The sequence below is a fragment of the Gracilinanus agilis genome, chromosome 1 (genome assembly GCF_016433145.1).
Source record: "Gracilinanus agilis isolate LMUSP501 chromosome 1, AgileGrace, whole genome shotgun sequence".
NCBI classification, from domain to species: domain Eukaryota; kingdom Metazoa; phylum Chordata; class Mammalia; order Didelphimorphia; family Didelphidae; genus Gracilinanus; species Gracilinanus agilis.
The window spans coordinates 204,914,770-204,933,108 of record NC_058130.1 but is presented as its reverse complement, the minus strand read 5'-3'; the positions used below and the strand labels follow the sequence as shown (position 1 = coordinate 204,933,108).

At 40.0% G+C, this 18,339-nt stretch overlaps 1 protein-coding gene across 1 annotated transcript in view; it reads right to left on the bottom strand.

Annotated features, from left to right (window-relative positions):
• Positions 1-5,736, bottom strand: part of FBXL18 (F-box and leucine rich repeat protein 18) — a 43,520-nt gene extending 37,784 nt beyond the window's left edge. Inside the window, exons 1-2 of the mRNA XM_044657415.1 lie at positions 5,482-5,736; positions 2,417-3,963 (exon numbers count right to left, since the gene is read on the bottom strand). Coding sequence (XP_044513350.1) covers positions 2,417-3,963; positions 5,482-5,688 — 1,754 coding nt within the window. The 5' untranslated portion in view covers positions 5,689-5,736. The remainder of the gene's footprint in view (positions 1-2,416; positions 3,964-5,481) is intronic.
• Between the last annotated feature and the right edge of the window lie 12,603 nt (positions 5,737-18,339).

Genomic DNA, 18,339 nt, shown 5'->3' with positions numbered 1-18,339 from the left:
AAGAGAAAGCCAAAAATTTACATAAATTTAACTTTCTGATTGAAAATTTTTAAATCAGTTAAGAGTCAGAGAAGGCAGTTCTCGAAGCAACAGTGACTTGGACGCATGATACTGGTATAAATAACTGTTAAATTCAAAGTACTACATATGCTCAGGGGGTGAGCTACCGTTGCTGAGAAACAAAGCAGAGGAGAGAAGATGTGTTGGTTCAACACAGCAGTGAAATATACACGATTACAGCAATCTGTTCTGCCATTTGGGTGTCTTTTAGTCCTAGGTTTCTCCTTCCCCAAGGTTAGCAAGAGTTTAGAAATCCCTGGAAAGGAAAGGTCAGCTGGGTGGATCAGTGGATAGAGAGCGAGGCCTGGAAATGGAAGGTCCTGGGTTCAAAGGTGGCCTGAGATAATTCCTAGCTGGGTAATCCTGGGCAAGTCACTTATCCCCAAATGCCTAGCCCATACCACTCTTCTGCCTTGGAATCAATATTTGGTATCAATTCTAAGACAGAAGGGAAGGGTTTAAAAATGAAAAAGAAAAGAAATCCCTGGAAATATTTTGCCCCATAGGGAATGATGGTAGAAAGGAGGATAGCATTATTTAAAAGCTACTTTGGTGGAGACAAGTAAACAATGACTAGGCCCAAATCAAATTTGGTTCTTTATAAAACAAGAAACAAAAAAAAATTGTTCTCTAGAACTTTTGCTATGGTGGTGGTGGAGGTTTGAGCAGTGAGTGGGAAGATAATTAAAAACGGCACTTTAGAATTCTATTTCAGAGTGCAAAGTCACATGAATTTCAAGATTCCATAATCATAAACATCTAAATTCCAAAATTCTACACTATCATCTATCTACCAGCTACCTCATTACTTTTGTTCTTAAGGCTAGCTAATGCTTACTGTAAGTTCAGTAGTTAGGACTACTTACATTTAAACTCTCAGACTTTAGCACTGGAAGAGACAATAAGAAATCATCTTGTTCAATTCTTTCATTTAATAGGTGAGCAAAATTAGACCCACAAAGGCAAAGTGACTGATCTAACATCACAAAGTAGGAGACCTTGGATAAGAATCTGACCTCTAATACAATGCTCATTCAGCCTTCTCAATTTACAAAGTATTTTAACATTATTGTTTATAATCAGTGAGTACAACTTTATAATCAATATTCAATGAAAATTGTGCTTAAAATTTCAGTTGTTAGAATTCTTCAAATATAGATAAGTGGGGGACAGCTAAGTGGCTCAGTAGACAGAACCAGACCTGGAGATGGAAGGTCCTGGGATCCAATCTAGCCTCAGACACTTCCTAGCTGTGTGACCTTGGGTAAGTCATTTAACCCCAATTGCCTAGCCTTACAGCTCTTCTGCCTTGGAACCAATACTCAGAATCAATTCTAAGACAGAAGGTAAGGGTTTTAAACACACACATGCACATACATACATACGACATACACATACACACACCCACACACAAATACACACACACAAGATGAAAGAATCACAGATTTAAAACTGGATCAATTAAAATTTTTCACACATCTACATATACACATATATGTATGTTTGTATATATAAGCAAGGGATCAAAGGATCAAAGGTTTATAGTTTGAGTCAGGTAAGATTTTCACATAAAGGGGACAGCTGGGTGGCTCAATGGATAGAGAGCCAGGCCTGAAGATGGGAGGTCCTGGGTCCAAATCTAGCCTCAGACACTTTCTAGCTGTGTGACCCTGGGCAAGTCACTTAACCCCGCTGCCTAGCCCTTACCACTCTTCTGCCTTGGAAACAATACTTAGTATTGATTCTAAGACAGAAGGTATCGGTATATATATAAAAAAATTTTTCATATAAATAAAACACCTAGATTCAAGTCTCTATATAGGATTATCAATTGAGAGCTAGAAGGAGCCTTAGAAGTCACCGAGTCCAATCCCCATCATTTTACAGACAAGAAAACTAAGGTAGAGAGAAATTAAGTGACTTTCCCAAGGTCACGCATCAAGTAAATGTCTGAGGCAGGATTTGAACTCAGGTTCTCTCGACTCCAAGTCCAGTGCCCTCTCATCTACATCAAAATCCCTGTCCAAGTTTCTGACTAACGGAAATCCATCAAAACAGAAAAACTGGTCTCTCACCATACCATTGGCTACAAAGCTGAATTTAATAGGAAAAAAAAAATCCATTCCAGAGTCCATCCAAGAGTGCTTAGCTACTGAAGCAGTTAAACAATCAAACTGTCAAGTAGTGCCATCACATACTAGTAAGAATCCAGTATAAACACAACTCTGATTCGTGAATGGGACTAACAGGTCTTCCCTGCTGAGGTATTAGTCTCTGTGTTCGGTGAAAACCTAACGTATCTAAACCTTCATTCAAGTCTGAAGACATTAGAAAAAGATCATGGGTCCTTCCTCACCTGAGATCTTTTAGCTGTTTGCAGTGCTTTAGCATATCAGAGAGGGCAGACGTGTAGACCACTTTTCCCAACATGCCCAGATTGGCCAATGATAGTGTCTGCAGTTGCTGGCACTGCAACCCAATGCTAATGAGCCCAGAGCCTGTAAGAATGCTGGGCAGCTGGGCCAGTGTCAAATTCCGTAAAAATGCCAGCTGGCCAATGGCAGCCACCTCGGCATCCCCAACGTTCTGTGCACGGCTGCAGGGGGGTAGTGAGTTTCGAATGGCAGGCTCATTCCGGGGCATGGCAGAAGAAAAATTGGACCCAATTAACTCCAGGGTTTCCAAAAACGGCACATTCTCCAGAAGAGTCCAGAAAACAGAGGATGGCCTCTGAGTCACTGAATCGGAAGACATGGACCTGGGATATGTCTGCACTCCAATTCGGACTTTCTTTCCAAATCCTCGGGGCACTGCATTAGTCACCATCTGTGTGGGTGTTTTATCTGCCTTTGGGGCAGAGTCCGCAATGGAGCAGACCGGCAGGGATAAAGAACGGAGGTGTTGGAGCTGAGCTAGGAGCTGACACAAATGCTTCCCCAAATCCTCAGAGCTGTGATGGTGTGCGGCAGAAAGATTTAAGTGTTTCAGATTGCAGCAGGACATAACCAATGTTTCCAGGATGCTGCTATCAATATCATCCTCTGCTTTTCGAAATAACGAATCTGGAGACAGACAATGAATGCAACCACTGAGGTTCAAGCTGGCCAAGCTTTTGAGGTCCTTCCCCCCATTAATTACTCTCTGAATCAGGTGGCCTCCAGACAAAGTGCAGCGGCTAAAACTGAAGTAAAACGGGTTGTTGAACTTCATATTCTGAAGGAGCGAGGAGCCGTTAAGCCAGGATTTGGGGAGCTGCAATGCATCCAAGGAGACATTGCGAGCCATGGAGTCCAGAAGGTTTTTGGTGGCTCCACTCTCTGCAAAGCTGCCCGGAACTGAAATGAGAAAGGCATGAAGATTTTCAGGGGTTCGATCACTGAGCACGGCCAAATACAGCCTCACTACCTCCTGGTTGATGTAGCCAGGGGCCAATCTAGCATAAAACACACGAAGATTCTGGTAGTGGGGAACATTGCTCTGGCCCACCATTAGCTGGCCTGAAAGAATCGCTCCTTCCCGGGTGCGGTCTAGAATTTCAAAATAAAGCAGCAGTTTTTCAAGACTGGTACAGCAAGGTACCACCCCATATGATGGCGTATATAGGGTCTGTTTCAGCTCTAACACCCGGCTGAGAGTGGCTTTACATTCACTGCTCAACTGGCTGGCATCAAACCCCGGGTTGACATCGATGGCCAAAGAGCGCAAATGCTGGAGGGCTGACAGCATCTTAGAGAGTCGGATAGAAGTAAGATGGCAGCCTGACAAGTTCACTTTCACTAGATTCCTGCAGCGGGTCACATGCTCAATTGTGGAACCAGACAGCCAGTAGCAGCCAGCCATGTTCAGCTGGTGAATCTCTTTCCCAATCTCCCTCACCAGTTGTTTCACTTTATCTTCACTGGCCTGCATTAAAGAAGGAAGGGGAGGGAAAAAGATTTAGATTTACAAAGAACCTAAGTGCAACAAATTATTTCACCCTTCTTCAAATCCTTATAATCCCCCTTTTAAAAAATTAGTATCACAGAATTTTAGAACAGAAGGGACCTCCTTTTGCCAGAGAAGTTCTTGACATGGAAGTCTACCATCTTCTTTTTCTCCTTACCCAGATTTGTACATTAACTCACAAATTACCTTAGCCTTCTAAATACAGGCCGTATATAAGCCCACTTTCTAGCTTGAATAAAAACCCATGTAAACTTAAGCTGGCATTATTCTTCAGTATTTAGTAATATTATTTTCCTTCCTTTCTTCCTTTCCCTTTTTTTCCTTTCTAACCCTTACCTTCTGTCTTCATATCTAAGTCTAAGACAGAAGAGCAGCAAGGGCTAGGCACCTGGGGTTAAGTGACTTGCCCAAGGTCACACAGCTGGTAAGTGTCTGTGGCCAGGTTTGAATCCAGGTCCTCCCAACTCTCAGGCCTGGCACTCTATCCATTGTGCCACTTAGCTGTCCCTATTATTTTCCTTTCAAAGAGGACTCATTTTAGTGGTGAGTGTCTATATTTGGAAGATAGTACATACTCAGATCTATGTCATTGTTGAAAATTTCAAAGACATTCTATAGGTCTGTTATGTCCTGCCTTGCAGGAAGCTAAAAAGCATAAGTAACTACAAATTTCTGGGCTAAATCAAACATATATATAGTTTCTTAACAAATATAAATTTATGACATTATACTTTGAATTATCATGGGGTTTACTAGTTCTTATTCATGACATTCCAATTTCCCTAAAAGAGAAATCTATCTACTCCCTTCATACCAGGGTTTTGGCATTAATGCTACGCAAGGAAATTTATTCATTTTCTAGAATAATGTGCCTTCCTACGAAGCAGTAATAATTCAAGTTGATGATTTAGGGCAACTACCATAAAATTTTCCTATTTCCCTTCTGTAAAAAGAGTATGTTAAGGGCAATTAGATGGCTGAGTGGATAGAATGCCAGGCTTAGAAATGGGAGGTCCTGAGTTCAAACATGCCCTCACACTTCCTAGCTGTGTGACCCTGGTTAAATCACTAAACCCCCAATGCTGGCCATTACCACTCTTTTACCTTGGAACTGATACTTAGTATTAATTTTAAGACAGAAGGCAAGAATTTTTTTTTAAGAGTACCTTAAGAACAGGAAAGCCTTGGGGTAAGTCACATAACAAAAGCAAAGGTCAACAAATGGACAGTCTAAGTACTCCACTGATATCCAAGAATCACTGAGAATCAAGGAGGTGTGATCTGCACCCTGGTGCCTTTAATATTCAAATCTCTGGGCCCTAATTCTCTTAAGTATCCTTTTTTTTTTAAAGTACAGAAAACAACTAATACAGTCAATCAATAGCTACCAAAATGCCTTTCCCTCAAACTAAATCTGATTTGGGGTAAAGATAAGGCAAGAGAGTGTAAATGAAATTATTACCATTTATTTCTTACCTGATAATCTCTATGAAGCAGCACCGTATGAGTGAGACTTTTGTCAAGACAAAGAGCTGCCAACTTCCTGCAGGTTTTCCTAACATTTAAAATCAAGTCTGTACTGGGGATATAACTCAGGATGTGCAAAAGGATCTCATCAGAAAACTCCATCAAGTTTATGCTATTCATTAGGTCAACGGTGTTTGGTTCATCTTCATTCGGCATCTCCTAAAACAAAACGAGAATTTTTTTTTTTTAAAGTTAAAGCAAGGGGGCTGCTCAGATGGTTCAGTGGATTGTGAGCCAGATCTAGAGAAGAAAGGGCCTGGGTTCAAAGCTGACCTCAGATACCTCCTAGCTGGGTGACAAACCAATATGCAGTATTGATTCTAAAATGGAAGGTAAGGGTTTAAAAAAAAAAATCAAAGCAAAATTCCTAATGGATATGAGTGAAGTGAAAGGGCCACACAAACACATTCTGCCTGGCCAAGCAAAATGAACAGGCAAACAAGTGAGAAAGAAAAAAAAAAAAAAAACACCATAAAAAACATGCCTTGAAAAAAAATTAAAATCTCATTTCATTGCTAAGCCTTTGACCTTTAAAAAGATAATAATAATTCTCAAACCTATATCAAAATCTGCAATGTTGAGATTTTTCTTGAGAAAGAATAAATAGAAATTAAGATAAATACATTCATATCTAAAAATTAGTTTACTGTAATGTGGGTTTTCAATAAATGTCAATAATAAGTGTTGTGCCTTTTGACCACAACAAAAATCTCACTTAGGGGGCAGCTGGGTAGTACAGTGGATTGAGAGCCAAGCCCAGAAATAGGAGTTCCTAGGTTCAAATCTGGCCTCAGACACTTCTTAGCTGTGTGACCCTGAGCAAGTCACCTAACCCCCATTGTCTGCAGCAGCTCTTACCACTCTTCTGCCTTGGAAACAATATAGTATTGATTCTAAGGCAGAAGGTAAGGGCTTAAAAAAAATCTCAATGACTTTGTTTCTTTCCTCTATTTCGCAGCATAGAAAAGCAGAAAATAATCATCTGTGCTACTTTTTTTTGGTACTATTTCTTTTAAAAATGGGTTTTTTTCTAGCTTAAGACCTTGCTTATCTCTTGCATGTCTCTTTTTTAATTCTCACTTTCTGCACATATCAGGTCAAAGGCTTTAATTTTTCAACTGACCTACAAGATCCCATGGCAACATCACTATCATAGTCCAAGGAAAAAACCTCCATAAGAGCATTTCACAAATATGCAATGGTGGGAATGGGCATTATTTTGTTATGGGAACTGTTAAATCATTTGTACACTGTCAAATGTTTTGCATGATGACAGAACAGAGAAGCCATAGAAATTAGTTTCCATGAATATTTCTCACACACATTTCCATCAGGGCAAACATGTACGATCATTTTCCAAACAAAGAAACCAAAACGGAAGCTAACGCATTTGAGTTGTGAAATAAGATCATATCAAACCCAATGTTCTATATTGTCCTAGTCTTAAATTCTGAACATCACAACAAATAATATCAATGAAAATTTTATATTCACTTTCTTTGTGAGCTCCAAAGATACCCAAAAGAAAGTGATAACCGGAAGGTAGCATGCAATTTATTCCTCAAGTACAATGCAACATACTCTTTAATATAGCCTCTGCTAAGATATTCCTATACCCTGATTGTTTTATTAGCTTCCTTCTGCACCACTACTTCCTCCATTTTCCTGCCCTACTCTGGAGAGAAAGAGGGAGACAAAGGGAGGGAGGGAGAATTCATGTATCTAACAAAGTACCACTGTGGACCATGTATGTACATTCAGCTAAAATTCAGAACAAGCGTCCACAGCCCAAGATCAGGCCCTTTCTTAAAAAGAAAAATATCTTGTAAACAGTGGGCATTCGACAATGTCCATTCATAAAAATAAGAAAAGTACTGTCAGCAAAATAAAATTGTTGGGTATGGAGTGAAAACACAAGGATTTCTAAAGTTCCTACTTTCATATTTCCCTACTACATTTTACCTTGCTTTTTCTCAACGTACTACAATTTACTCATTCTGCTACAATAAGGTGGTCAAGGCGATTTAATGTCTTTCTCATTCCCTTGCATGTTATCTCTGATACAAGTACATTGTGTCCAAATTAAAAAAGAACAGTCCCAAAAGTAGGATGCCTAGATTAGTGGTCTCAAACCTCCAAATTAGTACCAGAAGTGTTTGGTGCCATCTTCCTCTACAATGATGATCTTGCCATCAATTAGTTCAGGATGTTCGGTTATTTTCCTCCTCATAGTGAAGAGTTGCTTTGATTCAAAAGGTTCTTCCTTTTGTATCCTCAGATCACATTCATGTGGCTTCTGAGCAAAGTCAGGGGTATATTCTGCCTATGAGGAATAGTGTTTTTGCACGGGAAACAGAGGTTCACACCTCATCCATCATACAACAGTTACAAAATTCCAGAGTTAAAAGGGACCTCTGGGACTACCTTCTGCAAAGTAACCCTGAACAAGAATCCCATCCACAATACAGCCAGTCTTTACTTTAAGATCTCCCAATGCAGAATCAAATGAATTAACTGGCCCAAAGATATTATTCAGTGTCTAACAGAATTCTTATTTATAAAACACAATTATAAAACAAACTGCAGTCTAAAACTATCTAAAAGAGTATACTTCTATAATAGTGAAAACTTACTATTCAATTAGGACCAGAATCTAAGACAATTGCTCTTTGGCACCAGATTAATATAATCAAAGGAACATGTCAAGAGAAGCACAATTCAAAGCTGTCTACTATGTCCTTCCTGTTTTCTTCAGGCCTTGCTCAGCTAGGTGGCTTTTCTGAATTGGGATTAGAGTTGAAAATATTTATTGTACGCCTGCTGTGTAAAAAGGATACTTTATTTGCAAAGTCAAAATAGAGAACCCAAAAAAAAGTACTCTAAAAAACTGAAATTCACTTCTATATCCAATGCAAGAAATTACCAAAAAAAAAAAAAAATGCACCCTATTCCCTTATGAGTTTAGACCCAGAGATAACAAGAGTCAAAGTAATAACTGAGAGGGGGGAAAAACTTCCCCCAAAATAATCAGAAGAGTTCTCCTACTTTGGGAGTACAGTGATTCAAGGTAACAAGCAAAAGAAGTCATTTCCAGAAGCAAGGGGGCAAAAAGATAGAGCAAGCTAAAAGCACTAGAATTTTACACTTCCATAAATACAGATGGAAAAGGCTGCTGACCTCAAGCATCAAAGAGTACCTTAGTAACCTGATTGATAAGCATCACTTTCCACACTGGAATATATCAGTGATCTTTCAAAATGTATCTATCCCACAAATCAGAGACCTTCCTTTATATCTTTTAATACTCTGAAGGTACCAATGCAGCACTTGGGCTATTCACCTCTTCTCTTTATTCTTAACATGTGACCAGCCCACCTACTCTGGCATTAAAAGCCCTTTATATCCTAGCCCAGTGATAGGCAAACCATGTCCTGCAGGCCAGATGAGGAGCCCCTGAAATGTTCTATCCCGACACTCAACATTATTCCTAATCTGATGAATACAATGAGTAGGATACAATACAATGAAACTTCAAAAGAGTTGCCTTAGAAACAGACTGACAGATGAGCATTTCCTTTCCTTTGGCCCCCTTTAAAAAGTTTGCCCATCACTGTCCTAGCCCATTCCTACCTTTCTAGATTTCTTATACTTTACTCCCCAATACAAACTTTTCAATCCAGTAACACTGGCCTTCTGGCTGTTCCACACTCCCATCTCTCCACTCCAAGCATTTTCTCTGGCTGTCTACTATGTCTGAAATGCTCTCCCTTCTCAGTTTGAGTACTAACCTCCCTAGCTTTCTTTATGCCTGTAATGAGTTATTTTTTAATTTGGTAAGCAATAAAAGATTCTTGATAGATTAGGAATAGGTGGATAGCGATGAGTTTGAGTGAGCTGGATTAACTCATTATATGCCCCAACTAAAATCCTACCTCCTATACAGGATGCCTTTCCAATCCTTCTTAATTTCAGTGCCTTCCTTCATTTAATTATTTCCTATTTATCTGTATATAGCTTGCTTTGGTCATATTTGTTTGCATGTTGTCTCTCCCTTTAGGCTCCTTGAGGGCAGGATTGTCTTTGTCCTCTTTTTGGATCCCAGAAACTGGCACAGTGCCTGAAATGTATAGGTATTTAATAAATGCTTACTGTTTGACTTCTTCATAAGTAAAATGTTTCTTCATAAATAAAATGGTGGTGATAATAGCATCTACTTTATAGAATTGCTGTGAGGATCAATGAGGTAGTATTTGTAAAGCAGTGTGCCAATCTTAAAGCAAATATAAAATGTTAGCTATTACCCTACAGTGACGAAAATTGCTAATATTTACTAGTAATAGTTGCTAATATTTGCTCTATCTCCTAATTTTGGAAATCATACAAGTTGTGATTTTTTTTTCTATCCTTTTAGACTCTTTCTCTGCTCTGAGTCTGTCCTCTCCATCTAGCCTACAAACAGCTGCTAGAGTAATCTACCTACTATAGACCGTGGTATTCCCATGCTCAAAAACTTTCAGAGGATCCCTACTCTCTCAGAGACAAAAACAACAAACTCCTCAGTCTAGAATTTAAGGCACTTCATAATTCGACTCCACTTCACCTTTCTAGTTTTGGTTCATATTACGCTTCTCTACATTCTAGTCAAACTGCACTACTAACTGTTCCCCAAACTCAACATTCCATCTCCTATCTCTCCACATTTGCTCATGACATTCTCCAGACCTAGAATGCACGTACTCAACTCCACCTCACTGACTCCTGAACTTCTTTGAAGAACAGCACAGATTACTTCCTTAACGCATTCTCAGATTTGTCCCATCTATTACTCTTTCCCTACTTAAAAGATCTTACATTTATCCATGTATATTCTGCAACCCAGTACAATGTAATCTCTTTATTTCCTTTTTGTCTCTGAAATCCCTTCTTTGATATATACCCTCAAAAAAATAATCCCTAACCACCTTAAAAATTGTTCTAAACAGAGTAACTAGGTGGCTCAAGAGATAGAGAAGTGGGCCTGGAGACAGGAGGTCCTGGGTTCAGGTTTGGCCTCAGACAATTACTTAGCTGTGTGACCCTAGGCAAGTCACTTACCTCCAATGGCCTTTGCCACTCTTCCGTCTTGGAACCTATGCTTAGTATCAATTCTAAGACAAAAGGTAAGGATTTTTTTTAATTGTATTAAAATTCTCCTCCAACCACAGCCCATGAATTTCTTCGGTGTATATTTAATCAGATTCTACCATAATTTTGTCATTTTCTTGGATGCTGTTTTTTTTCTTTTAAAAAAAAAACAAAACCTTCTTCATAAAGTAACATGGACTTAAAAAGCCTAAATGTTGTCATTCCAGTGGTACCAATGTTGAAAATCATCTGGTATCAAAACACTAGCAAATCTATTCCATTCCATTCCAATTTATTCTCTACTTTCCAATTTTATCTATAAAACTGTTGGGATGATTTGGGTTAGTTAATCTCATACCAGGTTTTCTACAGGTTTATTTTCTCCTTCAATGCTTTCCATTATTTTGTGAGTCTATTATATATACTTTGAAATTCAATGATTTCAATGCAAAAATGGCATTAGGTGGGGATGGTGAGAAATATAGTGGAAAGTATAGGTCAGAAAGATGGAATGAAAGAGGCCAAAGACCTGTTGGCTGTAAAAGTCTGACTTTTACATCATAACTATTTTGAAGAAAGGAATCTAGATGCTGAATATGGCAAGCAATGAATATATCACACACAAATAACTGATTTTGACAGGAAAGGACTTATTACTGACACAAAGTCATCAATGAAGCAGTTGTCTATATGTAATCAGATTCAGAATTAGTAAAAACCTAGAGGAAAAAATGCAAAAAAGAGTTGGTATGCAGGAACTGTCCTTTGTCTCTCTCTGTCTCCCTAGCACTTAGCAGAATACCTGACACACAGTGGGCATTTAATAAATGCTTACTGATTACCTATGTAACTAAATGACCTCAAACCTGAACAAAATATGAGACTGACTCTCTCTTTCATACTCTATCATCAATGATGACATTAGCAGGAATCAGGAAGACTTTTGCAAGCAATATCCTACAGAAGACTACTACACAAGATCTCACTTTGCTTATTGTTTGCTTGATTTTGAAACAGCATTTAATTCAGTAAAGCAAAAAAGATCTCTTCTAACAAGATGTCTCCCATTTATACAACAAAACTATTCAAGATTCTTTGAAAAATATTACTGAAATAACTTTGTTAGACAACTTTCTGATCATGAATATCAAGAACCATCCAGGAAGAGATTCAGCCCAGAGTTCAAAATGAAGCTGATTTTGTTAAGAATATCCTCCAGATGCTCCTGTTTGTGGATGACATTTACCTGACACCATGATGCAGAAAATCACTTCAAAGCTTCTTGGAAGAGATCTCAAACCTCTTGAATGAATTTGGCTTAACAATCCACATGTGAAAGGACCAAGCAAATACAATAATTTCTACTGACCAGACTGTAATAGGAGAGCAAAAACTAGAAAGTTTATTTAATGATCCAAAGCTTCCCCCAAAGGTGTTGCTTTTTGTTCTGTTATCACAAAAGTCTATCAACATTATTTTATGGCTGAGCTAGGTAAAAAACAAGTTTCTAAAAGAATTGAAAATAAGTATCACACAGAAGGCATTGGAGAAGTACCTTGTAGGTATGAGGTTGCACATGCTGCAATAGGTTGCAACATGTAACCAATTCAGAACCTTAAAGACAATCGAAAAATATGTTAGTCATGAAGAAACCAGTGGAAGTGGGCGTCAGCTATGTGGGGGGGGGGGGGCGAGAGTGGGGAACATGAATCATGGAACCATGGAAAAACTTTTTCTAAAAAAGAAAAATGTGTTAGTGCTAAGAAGAAAAAAATGGGCTGGCACTGTGGCATGGGTGAAACAGAATAATCATACAACCTGGGTACTCCATTGGTATCTTTGGTTATCAAGAGAAAGTGAGAAAGGTCTCCTAATGTAGATATTGGATGGAGCAAATCTGTAGGAGGACAAGAACAAGAGTCACATAGGACAGGAAGACAGAAGGATTACAATATAAACAACTAAAGGGAATATCCAAATAGATGAGGCCACAGATACATTTAAATAGGGTTCATAAATTTTAACCATCCTTCTATAATTGTTTGCAAGTAAGCTTATATTCCAAACTCAGGCCTGAACAAGAAATCCCCTACAACATATCTGACAAGTGGCCAGCTGGTCTCTGCAATAAAACCTCCAATCAGGAAGAACCTACAAATACTGAAAACAGTCTACTGTGAGTCTATTTAATTATTGGGAAGTTTTTCTTTACTATCAAATCTAAATTTGTCATGTTGCACTTTCCACCCATTGCTCCTAATTCTGCCCAAGACACCAAGTACAATGAATCTAATTCCTCTTCTGCTTCAAATATTTAAAAGTCAACTATCGGACTTCTACCAAATTTTGTCTTCTTTTCTCCAAGATAAACCTCCAATCAATCCCCTTATGACATGATCTAAAAGCTCTTAACCATTCTGGTCATGCTACTTTAGACACACTCCAAATTATCAATGTCTTTTGTTAAAAGGTGTTGTCCAAAACAGAACATTATACTCCAGATGCATTTTGACAAAGACTACAGCCTCCCTAGTCGTAAATACTATGTTTCTTAATGCAAGTATACAATTGCAACTGTGTTCTTTGCTGCCATAATAATAGTAAAACTTTAATAGATAAATAGATACATTTATTAACCCTTACTACATATTGGGCTCTATGCTAAGAAGAACTAGGGTAAGACAGCCTCTTTTTCCTCAAAGATTTACATTCTAATGGGAGAAGAGAGTTCATAAAGGGAGGTTTTTGGAAAGCAACTAGGGGACTCCTAAAGGTAAAGTTTAGAGCAGGGGTCGGCAACATATGACTCTTGAGCCATAAAGTCAATTTTTTTCAGGTGCTGTTACAGGAGCTCCTACTGTGAGCACTGTACAGCTCTCACGAAATTACATTTTAAAAAATATGGCATTTATGGCTCTCATGGCCAAAAAGGTTGCCGACCCTTGGTTTAGAGAAAGCTGGAAAGTGAGGTCCTACCAAGATAAGGCAAAAGTCTATCTATTAGAGCACAAGGTGATTCTAAGGAGAGAATACAAGTATCCAGCATGGAAGGAGATCCGATTGGAGGTGAGGTACCTAACCTCACACAACAGTTGTCACATGTGAAAGCAAACATGAACTTGGTTTGGAGGATTTTCTCAAGTACTTTGTTGAATGTCTCTACTTCTTTATCCTCTGCAGCAGATGTGGAGGCAGAAGCTGCAATTATCTTTTCAATGATCTTTTTGCTTACATCCATCATAAGCACTTCAAGGCAAATGGACAAGTAGCCCCTGAAATCATTCTTCTTGAACTTGATTGCACTATGAAACCAACTCTTTTATTCAATGCTCCAAAAACAATATGTGATTTTTTTTTCCTTTTCATTTATAGCAAGCCTATAAATATTGATGTAGTTCAGTTCCTCTGGTACTTCACCAACTCAATGAGCAATGGATTCAAATCTCGAATTCAGAACAACAGCAGTTAAATTAATGCTTAAAAATGAACTAAACTAGGGGCAGCTGGGTAGCTCAGTGGATTGAGAGCCAGGCCTAGAGACTGGAAGTCCTAGGTTCAAATCCGGCCTCAGACACTTCCCAGCTGTGTGACCCTGGGCAAGTCACTTGACCCCCATTGCCTACCCTTACCACTCTTCCACCTATAAGTCAATACACAGAAGTTAGGGGTTTAAAATAAAATTTTTTTTTTAATTTTTTAAAAAATGAACTAAACTGCATGATTTCTGGTCTTCTATTCTTTCTCACCACTCTTCACAGTCTTTGCAGCAACAGGAAGTGACTACTTCCCAGTGAGGGCTATCTTTACTTAAAATTTGTTTATCTAAAGATGTGCTAATAGTCAGGACGTCTTCTCCAGGGCCTTCCCAATTTAACTTGGGAATTGAGTTTTCAACACAGGTCACAAATTATAACCATTTCTTTCCTTTATAATCTGAGACATAAGCTTATCACAAAATGTTATCGATTTGGCATATACAAGTTATCTTTGATCTAAATTTCATTTTTAAAAAAGGAAATGCTGCTAGCAGCCCACGACTAACCAATTTTGAGGAAAAGTATCATTCATGTGGAGAACCATGTGCAAAGAGACGGTTAACACTCTAATTAATGGCTTCCAATAAAGAAGCCAGCTTCATTCACCTTCGGATCCAACGAGATCTATGTCGAAAGTAGAATAACTTTATATTCTGGGAAGCTGTAGTCCTGCGCTATATATATATACATATATATATATATACATATATATATATATATATATATATATATATATACTCTGCCCTTGTTAATACACATCTAGAGCATAATGTTCCATTTTAGACAACACCTTAGGAAAAGACATTGATCATTTGAAGTGTGTCTAAAGTAGGATGACCAAAATCTATTCTTTGTAACACCAAAGGTCAACTAGATTACAAACAACACAGTCAAACTCAGAAATGGAAAAGTGAGTACTGGAACAAGAGAAATTAAAATCACAGGTCTAGAGCTGGAAGTAACCTTAGAAATCATCTAGACTAACCTCTTCAATTAAGTAAGAAAGTGAGGCCCAAAGAGGTTAAGTGATTTGTCTGATGTCACACCACAATGAGTGAGCACCAGAGCTGAGACTTTTCCCAAGTCTCTAATTCCAAATGCAGCAGTCTTCCTATTGTTTCAGCAATGAAAGAACAGAAAGGAATTCTTTAAAAGAGGAAAAGGTGGAGGGGAAACTAACATATACCAAGAAATACTAGATGGAGATTCTTGATAAAAGGAGAGAATGGCAAGAGGCAAGAGAACTAAAAGGAAAAAATAAAGCACTGAAAGAGAAACCAAGAAGGTCAAAGACTTAAAGTCAGAATCAAGGGATAGGTAAGGGGAAAAGAATAGAGGACTAAGGAAACAGAGGGAGGGGCCCAAACATCACTTAAGCATCACAGAAATAAAAGATGTCAGATGGGGTAGGGTTCCGAGATGATCTAATCCTACCCCTACCCCTCATTTTACGTATAGGGAAACTGAGGCACAGCAGAGCACAGGATCACAGATCTAGAATTGAGAAAGAACCTCAGAAGCCATTTAGTCCAACTCCCTCGTTTTACAGATAATGAAACGGAGGTCCAGAAAGAAAAACTGACTAGTCTACGATCAAAACAGGAGTGTCAGTGGTAGACTTTGAACTCTTGACTGCATAGCCACGATTCTTTCCACTTTAACAGGGAAGTGAGCTACTGAGGATCACACAAGCAAGTTAATGGCAGAGCCAGGACTCGAATGCAGGTCTTCTGACTCCGAATACAGCGCTCTGTCTGTTGCATTTGAAGGTTGAGGAGAGGGTGGTGGTGGTAGAGTAAGAGACCCCTGTAGGGTGGAGGAGACTGGACGAGTGTTCCAGGGGAAGCAGCTGACGGAGAAGCGGGCAGTGAAATGTTAGGACTTCGGCAAGCACAGGGAAAGGGCTGGCCGTGGCTCTGGGAAACCAGGTTGGCGAGGGCTGGGAGACAAGGGGAGAGGGTAGGGGGTCGTAGCCGCCATAGGCTAAAGGGGAGCCGGCGGCCCTAGGGGGGACCAGAGCCTGGGAAGGAGGGGGCGGGGAGAAGGCCAGCGGGGCCCATTGGAGGCTGAGAGGAGCGCAGGGCGCCCGGGGTTGTAGTACCTCTCCGGAGCTGGACATGTTGCGGAGCCGAGGCCGCCGCCCGCCCGGCGAGTAGCCACCCGAGTCTGCAACGCCGGGGCCTTCCCCGAGCCGGGCAGGCGCCACTCAAACCCGGCGCGTCGGCTGCTCAACTGAGGGCCCTGGCGGCCGGGGGCGGGGCTGCCCCGCCACTTCCGTCGCAGACCAGATGATGTCACTTCCGGAAACTGCCAAGGCCCCCTGCGCGGCTCCCCGCAGTGACCATCTTGAATGAGGCAAATAGGGCAACCTAGCCCATCCCCTCCCTTCTTCTGCAGTCATTCCTCCTTCCCTCCTTTCCATGGCTCCCACACGAGCGCCCACGTACACAAGACGCGCACGCGCACGCGCACGCGCACGTCCACATTGCGTGGGCTCAACTTGTAGCCTCCAAGCTAAGGTGAGAGTGAAGTGGGGAGCTAAATTATCCTTGGATTGGAAATTCCGAAACTGAAACCTCAGTCGCCTCATCTGTAAAATAGGCATCTTTTAACCGGATGACCTTGCCATGTCCTTCGGTCAGAGTGTCAGTTTCCCCAGTTACCATATATGTCATATGGGACTGATTAATCAACCAATAAATATTTATTAAACTCCTGGTCAGAGCCAGATTCCAAGGTAGGAGCTGAGGCTACAAAGAGAAATGAAACCATCCCTTCCTTCTAGGAGGTTACATTCTTTAGAAGGGCATAACGGGCACACGTATACGTAAATAAGTAGCGAGGGTAATCTAGTTGAGTGGCGCTGACAAACAGCAGGAGAGTTCATTAAGACCTCAAGAAAACTTGGTCTACTGAGCTTATCTATAGAGTTCCCACACGGGACTTTTAGCTTGTCGATTCCCTCTCCCAGGCCTCTGTTTCTTCATTGGTTAAAATGGGAGGGAGGGTTAGAATATGTGTACCTTGCCAATTCCTTCCCTTGGAGCCTCAATTTCCTAGACTGTAAAATAAGGAAGATAGTAACACTTGCACTTCTGAGCCCAAGTCCTTCTCCAAAAGGCTTTGCCAGCAGAGGGAGGTCAAACTATAGGCAAAGTCTAGCTCAATGAACTTGGCAACTGTGTGCCTTTCCTTAGAGATCAGCCTGTATAAATCCAAAGCAGCTTACAACCAGAAAGTTGGCTCATTAATTATGAATTGTTTTTGGTCTCAGCACTTCCCCAAAGCTGCCTAATGAGGTATATTGGGAGTTACTGTATTCATCCCTTAAAATCTGAATCCTTGAATTACTTGAAGGAATCCATACTACTCACATACTTCACAGGGTTATTCTGAGAATCCAATGACAGCATATGTAATTGTTGTTCAGTCATGTCCAACTCTTCCTGACCCCATTTGGGCAAAGATACAGGAACGGTTTGCCATTTCCTTCTATAGCTTATTTTACAGCTTTACAGAAACTGAGGCAAACAGGATTAAGTGTCTGAGCCCAAATTTGGACTCAAGCTCTTTCTGTCTCTAAGGCCTAGTGCTCTATCCACTTCAACATCTAGCTACCCCATATAAAGCATTTTAAATTTGTCAACCAGTGGTCCTTAAATGATGCTTTCCTAGTGACATATCATTTTTTAGATGAAGAAATTGAGGTTTTATGAGATTGAGGAACTTATCTCAGATCACATAGATAAGCACTTAATATGATAAAAATTTTTATATATCACTATAATACCTACTATGTACTAGGTGCTTTATAAATACTAGGTATAGGGGCAAGTAGGTGGCTCAGTAGATTGAGAACCAGGTCTAGAGAATGAAGGTCCTGGGTTCAAATGTGACCTCAAGCATTTCTTGGTTATGTGACCCTGGACAAGTCACTTAACCCACATTGTCTAGCCCAGTGGTTCCCAAACTTTTTGGGCCTACCACGCCCTTTCCAGAAAAAATATTACTTAATGCCCCTGGAAATTAATTTTTTTATTTTAATAGCAATTAATAAGAAAGATAAATGCACCTGTGGCCATCACTGCTCTCCCTGGATCGCTGCAGCACCCACCAGGAGGCGGTGGCACCCACTTTGGGAATCACT